We start from the raw sequence: 7,126 nt of genomic DNA, 5'->3' as shown, positions 1-7,126 counted from the left end.
CTCTGTGGCATTTTTTTGCCATGTCCTAACATGGATTTTGTCATGTGACATTTTTTTTTGTTGACAATCTGGCATTTTTTTGGGGATGTGGCAACATGGATTTTGCCATGTAGCATTTTTTCCCATGTGCCAAAATGGATTTTTCCATGTGACATTTTTTGGGCGATGTGGCAACATGGATTTTGCCATGTGGCATTTTTTTGCCATTTGGCAACATGGATTTTGCCATTTGGCATTTTTTTTGCCATTTGGCAACATGGATTGCCATGTGGCATTTTTTACTATGTGGCAACATGGATTTTGCCATGTGGCATTTTTTTTGTTGCCATTTGGCTTTTTTTTTTACCATGTGGCAACATGGATTTTGCCATCTCATTTTTTTTACCATGTGGCAACATGGATTTTGCCATGTGGCATTTTTTTTTGTTGCCATGTGGCATTTTTTTTTTACCATGTGGCAACATGGATTTTGCCATGTCTTATTTTTTTTACCATGTGGCAACATTGTTTTAGCTATGTGGCTTTTTTTGCCATGTAGCAACATGGATTTTTTTGCAATGTGACAAAATATATTTTGACCTGTCATTGTTTTTGCCATGTGGCAAAATGTATTTGTTTTTCTGCCATTTCAATATGAATGGAAAATTTGGACGTGCATAGCTGTCCATGGCATAGCCTGAAATGGGTGCCAGTTGAATGTCAGTGCGCTGTAATGGTAAGTGGATGATCAGAAATCACAGCAAAAAGTTTTTTAGCCATTTAAAATTAATGGAAAACTTGGACTTGCATAGCAGTCAATGGCATGGACTTTCATGGCCTGCAAAAATGCCATATACCTCCCCAAAAAATGCCACATGGCAAAAAAAAAACATTTTCCACATGGCAAATACCACTTTTGGTTCTCGCCGTCTCTCAAATCAAGTTGGAAACTTGGAGATCTGCTTCCCCGGCGACTGATGACGCCTGTGATTCTCTGCACTGTGATTGGGCGAGGTCAGCTGCTGCAATTGAACTCCTGTCTGTCAGCTCAGACCGGAGCACAAGTTTAGTCGACAAGATGAAGTCGTTTCTCTTCCTCGTGTTTTTCTTCGCTGGCAGTGACTGTGCATTTTACGGTATGTTTAACTACCTGAAAGCAGTACTTGAGTAAAAGTGTGTATATTTATTTTGGGGTTACTTCCTTGTCAACTTACTGGCAGCCATTGACGGTGCTAGACGTCCACTCTGTTTGGACAGGGAGAGGCGAATAAACATTTGTTGGTTGGGCAAGGTTTTGGGGATTTTTCTCTGGGTACCTTACAACAGATAACGATTACTCACAATATAATAATTATCAATACATAGATACAAGCTGTTTTTATACATCTGCTGTGAATTGAATGGAGTTAATCACTCGTACTGTAGATGTCCAATCTATTTGAGCTGGGAGGGTGGTAGCCAATTTGGATTGGACATCTATGACAGTTAAGTTATTTCACGTTATTTCCTGTTGATTTCCATTCACTTTTCCTTTTGGGGCATCTGTGGGTCTGTTCCTGTTGATTTTAGGTTACTGAAAAGGAACAGGAAGTCAGGGGCGGAGTCAGGAAGCGACCTGCAAATGCCCACAAAAGACTGTGGCTGTGAATGCTCTGGTTTCAGTGCCATTGACGGCGCTAGACGTCCAATCCGGTCAAAATGAATCGGATGTCTAGCAGCTGTCAGTGGTAGCCAGTGAACGAACGTATTCTAATATTCAAATTCCAAAATTTTGGGTAATAACCCATTTGGTTCCTTTTTTTTTTTAAACAGTGACACCTTTTTTTTTTTTTTTTTTTTCAAGCAATATCGATGCTTGGTGGGAGCATATTGATAACCTTTTGAGCTAAGAAGTATTGAGATGAAGATGCCTAAAAGTAGTAGCTCCAGAAGTGCTGTGATTTTAAATGGTCACGAGACAAAATTTTTAACTGCCTGCTTCTTCTTAGATGTCCACACAGACATGGATATGGTCGGCTGCTCCGACATAGATGGAGAAGATTTCAATTCTCTGGACGGCGAGGACATGTGGGTGGCAGATTTCAACAACAAGAGGGGTGTGGAACCTCAGCCAAGCTTCGTGGATCACATCAGCTATCCCAAAGATTCTTTTGAAGTTGCATATAGAGCACTCCAAACATGCAGATATAATCTTAACGTTACCCGAAATGCATTGAAGGACCAACCACCAAAATTTGGTAGTCAACAAACCGAAACAGTCCAAACACACCCGCAAACAGTCGGTCACCTGCACATTTTTTTTTTCAGACGCTCCCGCTTTACCCGTCATCTACCCGAGAGACCAGGAAGCGCTCGGAGAGAAGAACACGCTCGTCTGCCACGTGAGCGGCTTCTTTCCGGCGCCCGTCAAAGTGCACTGGACCAAGAACGGCGTGCGCGTGGCAGGCCCCGGGCGCGGCGCTAGCTCGGCCATCCCAGATAAGGACGGTTTTTTCAGCCAGACGTTCCGACTGGACTTCACCCCTGCGGAGGGCGACACCTATTCGTGCGTGGTGGAACACGTGGCCTTGGACCGAGGGCTTACCACCTTCTGGAGTGAGAAACTTTCCATTGGGAGAAATGAACAATAGAATATTACAGGAAAATACAGGGGTCTTTAAACCGGTACTCAAAGGGCCGCTTTAGGTCCTGATTTTTGTTCCTACCAATCGAGCACAGACCGTTGAACCAGTGAGGTTTCTGCTAAAGCAAGCAGCACCTGAATGCTTTCAACTTGTAAGACACCAGTCTGGTGAAAACGTGTGGCCTTGATTTGTTGGAATGAAATCCTGCACCCACTGTGACCCTATCGGAAATAGCTTGGGGAGTCCTAATATAGCGGTTTTGGTTACATTTCTTGCATGATCACTCATTTGATTTTTTTGGGGGGGTTTGATTGAGTTAAATTGGTAATTTAGGGTCATGGCGCCATTTCCCCAAATTCTCTTGGAAAGCTAGCGTCGGTTTGCAACCTTAGCGAGTGTTAATGCCAGACAATTACATGAGTCACTATGATCCGAGCCACAAGAAAATCCTGAGTCTTACCTGTTGTGGGCAAGTCGAGTCAAGTCACGAGCTCATGTCGAGTCACAAGGGTATGTTAAATCAAGTCGAGTTGAGTCTCGGGGTCGTGTCGAGTTGAACCGACTCACAAGGGTGTAAGGACAAGTCGTGTAAAGTCAAATGGTTGTTGAGTCGAGTCATAGGTTAGCCTAGGCCAGGGGTGTCCAAACTATTCCACATAGGGCCGCAGTGGGTACTGGATTTCATTCCAACAAAACAAGACAACACCTTTTCCCCAATCTGGTGTCTCACAAGTGTAATTAGTTGATTGCAGTCAGGTGCTGCTTGTTTTACCATAAACTTCATTGGTTAAACTTTCTGAGCTCGATTGGTAGGAACAAAAACCAGGACCCACAGCGGCCCTTGAGGACCAGTTTGGACACCCCTGGTCTAGGCCTTCACCATTGTTCCCCAGCCCACCCACAAAGCACTCAGGTTTATCTTTGAGGGAAACCTTACTGTCAATGTAAAACCTGCAGCATAGTCTGCAGGGAAATTTATTGATTTTTGATTACAATGATGGCGGCATGGTGGTTAGCACATCCGCCTAACAGCTCTGAGATCAAGGGTTCAATCCTGGGCTCCAGCCTTCCTTTTTGTTCTCCCCAGGTACTCCGGTTTCCCCCCACATCCCAAAAACGTGCATGGTAGGCTGATAGAACACTCTAAATTGTCCCTAGGTATGAGTGCGCGGGAATGGTCGTTTGTCTCCTTGTGCCCTGCGATTGGCTGGCAACCAATACAGGGTGTACCCCGCCTACTGCCCACAGTTAGCTGGGATTGGCTCCAGCACCCCCTTGAACCTCATTAGAATACGCGGCTTGGAGAATGAATGAATGATCGGAATAATGTTCCGTGAGGGCGTGGCCAGAACGGCATAGGAAACCAAGCGGATCACTGGCAGCTGGGAACCAATATACGATCCATATTTTTCGAGTCAGCTAGTCGAGTCTCGAGTCATTGTCTTTCGAGTCAAGTCGAGTCTCGGACCCTCCCAGTTCAAGCAAATCAAGTCTGAATATGTGTTTTTTTTCCATCAAGTCCGAGTCCAGTTGCAAATCATCAAATTTGCGACTCGAGTCGACAGAGTCCCTGTGACTCGAGTCCAATTGTCTGGCTAATGCCAGGTGCTAACGACAACTTTTTGTTTCCAGCGGTGAACGTGGACCAACCGGGCATCGGACCCACCGTCTTCTGTGCGCTGGGACTGACGGTGGGACTCTTCGGCGTGGCAACCGGAACCTTCTTGTTCGTCAAAGGAAACCAATACGGCCGATTTTGACATTTTTATTATTCCTGCTAAAATAGTTATACACTGAATCCTACGTAAACACCAAATTAGCTGAACTGGAAAAAAATGTTTTTTTAATGGCTGATATTGTGTGATAGCACAATTTAGTGGGGAGGCGGTGTACATTCTCTGTTAATTCAGACTGCTTTTTTGACTATTTCCTAGCTCCTCCAAGATGGTCATGAATAAAATCCTTCTTGTATGACTCATTTCTTCCAGACACATTATTGAATTCAATTGAGCTTGGAATTATTCTCCCTGGAATACAGGATTTCCAGCACTTTTGACTGGTTTCTGCTCAGGTTTAGCAGACTTGTCTGCCTAGTAACAAGTGACAAAGGTCATGTGACCAGCTTATTATGTTATTTTTGAAGAGTCACTTCCTCAATAGTTCTCTCATTCGGGATTTGACTTGAGGACATGGCGTCTTTGGAACGGGTCGTCTCTCTGCTTTTTCTCACCTTCTACTTGGCAGGTACTTCAATTTACATATTCTCTTTATACTAATGTTAGCATTATCAAGAGGAAAAAAACATTTCCAAGAAATAAACATAAGTACTAGCGGATCAGATTTGAAAATTAAATGAACATTAAATGGGAATAATGATACATTTCCACAAATTCCATAAAAGAATCTGCAAATGCTGAATTACAAATATGCAGGTGTTACCTATAATATTGTATCAAACTGCAGTGACCACATACAGTTTTTACAACAAGGAGCAAACAAAAGGTTTGCAAGTCGAAAAATGAAATGACTGCACTCATGTAATTTTCAACTAGAAAACAAATTTGGTACTCAATTCCGAAACGTCACACTTTTTCTCATTTTTATAACTTTTTTCAGAATATGTGTCAAAAACAGGGTCTGCTATCATTTTAAAGTAACTTGCTGTTGTATGTTAACACCTTTAACAACATTCACGGAATATACACTCTGGAACTGCAATGCTTTGTAAAAATGCAATTACATCTAAACGCACATACAGGGATCAAGAGAATGAATCAAGTCATTTTTGGGTGCAGATGGCTACATGTTGTATATGAATGGTGCGTGCCTGTTCAACTCGACTGACCGGAAGGACATCGAATTCATCAGCTCGCACGTTTACAACAAACTGGAGCTGCTTCGCTTCACCAGCACTTTGGGGAAGTTCGTCGGCTACACAGAGTTTGGCGTCAAGCAGGCTGACTACTTCAACAAGAACAAAGACATCTTGGAATACTTCAAATCCCTGAAGGATACCGTGTGTTTGAATAACATTAAGATCGAGTATCCAGCTGCACTCTCCAAGTCAGGTATGACGACACGTTAATAACCCACCAATAGAAACATAAAACGCACTACATCTGGAAAACCATTGTCAACGGATGCATCATTACTCGAGTTGTCCGATAATGACTTTTTAACCGATAACTCCAAAAATCCAATACCGATGTATGCGGTGATGGACTGGCTAATTGTATTGTGATGCCCCACTGAATGCTTTAATAATGATAAATATAACAACTTCAACGTTTTCCAAATAAACATTCTGTTCATAATAAGAACTTCAGACAACTCTAATCATAGCATCATAAAATCAAACCAGGGTTGTCACAAACGTTGAATTAGAGGCCATACGTTAAGATTTTACTTCTAACGGTTGCAGTCAAACCATACGTGCGACTCCACTCGGAATCGCCCGCCCACTCGCACCACTCCGCCATGCTGGTGTGCATCGTCTACAACTTCTATCCCAAGCGCGTTCGCGTCACTTGGCTGGTGAACGGACAAGAAGCCACGGCCGATGTGACATCTACCGCGGAGCTGCCGGACGGCGATTGGTACTACCAGATGCACTCTCACCTGTTCTACACACCCAAGTAAGTCGCCGGTGCGCCGCCAAGTGGTCAGAGGTGAAATAAAGTGAGGGGGATTTGTTTTCGAGGTCTGGACAGAAGATCACCTGTGTGGTGGAACACGCCAGCCTGGACGAGCCTCTGCATGTCGACTGGGGTATTGACTTTCTCCTGTATTTCACATACTTAAGAGTATCTTTAACCATCATCTCATTGACTTTTCCGGGCAGATCCATCCCTCCCCAAGTCCGAGGTGAACAAGCTGGTCACCGGTGGGGTGGGGCTGACTCTGGGTGTGCTCATGTTCCTGGGAGGCCTCTTGTACTACTACCGCAAGAAGCATCAAGGTAAGACTTCTCAGCATGTCACGTAAAACCCTTTTCTTGACTCATATTTCATATACTTTTTTTGACACAGGTCACACTCTGGTTCCCAGCAACTGAATCTGCTCATTCAGCTTTGCTCCGTTTGAATAAAATTGCCAATCGAGTGCACATTCGCAAACTGTAATTAGTCTGGTATTAAATGGATGAACTGGTTCTGCTTGATTGACTCCAGCCCTTAGCCGATGACTTGCCATATTAAAAACAGACTTCAAGATGATAGATGAATCTAAATAAAGACTCCAACAGACGACAATAAAGCAGGCTAGTCCGGTCTCCAACAGATGGGACGAGAACAGTCAGGTGCCACAAAAGTGTAGACTGGAAAAGTACAGATCAGACAGCTTGACGGAAATTTTGAACATGAGCCTAGACTACAACAGAACTGACAAGAAAAGTGCCGGGTTGCTGACACAACGCTTCAACAGACCATATTAGAAGTACAACAGTTCTTGACTAGACTTGCATAGACAAGAAAAAGCAAAAGGGCCAATAACGCTCATTTAACAAATTCCAAGCATCTTATTTT

At 43.5% G+C, this 7,126-nt stretch overlaps 2 protein-coding genes across 2 annotated transcripts; both read left to right on the top strand.

The window, feature by feature from the left end:
* Positions 1 to 1,011: 1,011 nt before the first annotated feature.
* Positions 1,012 to 4,562, top strand: LOC130928896 (H-2 class II histocompatibility antigen, A-U alpha chain-like). Its single transcript, XM_057855699.1, has 4 exons — positions 1,012 to 1,115; positions 1,968 to 2,216; positions 2,287 to 2,574; positions 4,236 to 4,562. Exons 1-4 carry the CDS (start codon positions 1,058 to 1,060, stop codon positions 4,361 to 4,363), a joined length of 723 nt encoding a protein of 240 aa, XP_057711682.1. The 5' UTR covers positions 1,012 to 1,057; the 3' UTR covers positions 4,364 to 4,562.
* A 185-nt stretch (positions 4,563 to 4,747) lies between these two features.
* On the top strand, positions 4,748 to 6,753 carry LOC130928895 (HLA class II histocompatibility antigen, DP beta 1 chain). The gene is made up of 6 exons (XM_057855698.1): positions 4,748 to 4,847; positions 5,399 to 5,671; positions 6,025 to 6,238; positions 6,304 to 6,371; positions 6,445 to 6,561; positions 6,632 to 6,753. The coding sequence occupies exons 1-6, from the start codon at positions 4,793 to 4,795 to the stop codon at positions 6,655 to 6,657; spliced, it is 753 nt and encodes a 250-aa protein (XP_057711681.1). The 5' UTR covers positions 4,748 to 4,792; the 3' UTR covers positions 6,658 to 6,753.
* Positions 6,754 to 7,126: the final 373 nt, after the last annotated feature.

This window comes from Corythoichthys intestinalis, chromosome 13, assembly GCF_030265065.1.
Source record: "Corythoichthys intestinalis isolate RoL2023-P3 chromosome 13, ASM3026506v1, whole genome shotgun sequence".
In the NCBI taxonomy this organism is placed as follows: domain Eukaryota; kingdom Metazoa; phylum Chordata; class Actinopteri; order Syngnathiformes; family Syngnathidae; genus Corythoichthys; species Corythoichthys intestinalis.
The sequence above is the reverse complement of the archived record's forward strand: the minus strand, read 5'-3'. Positions and strand labels throughout refer to the sequence as shown.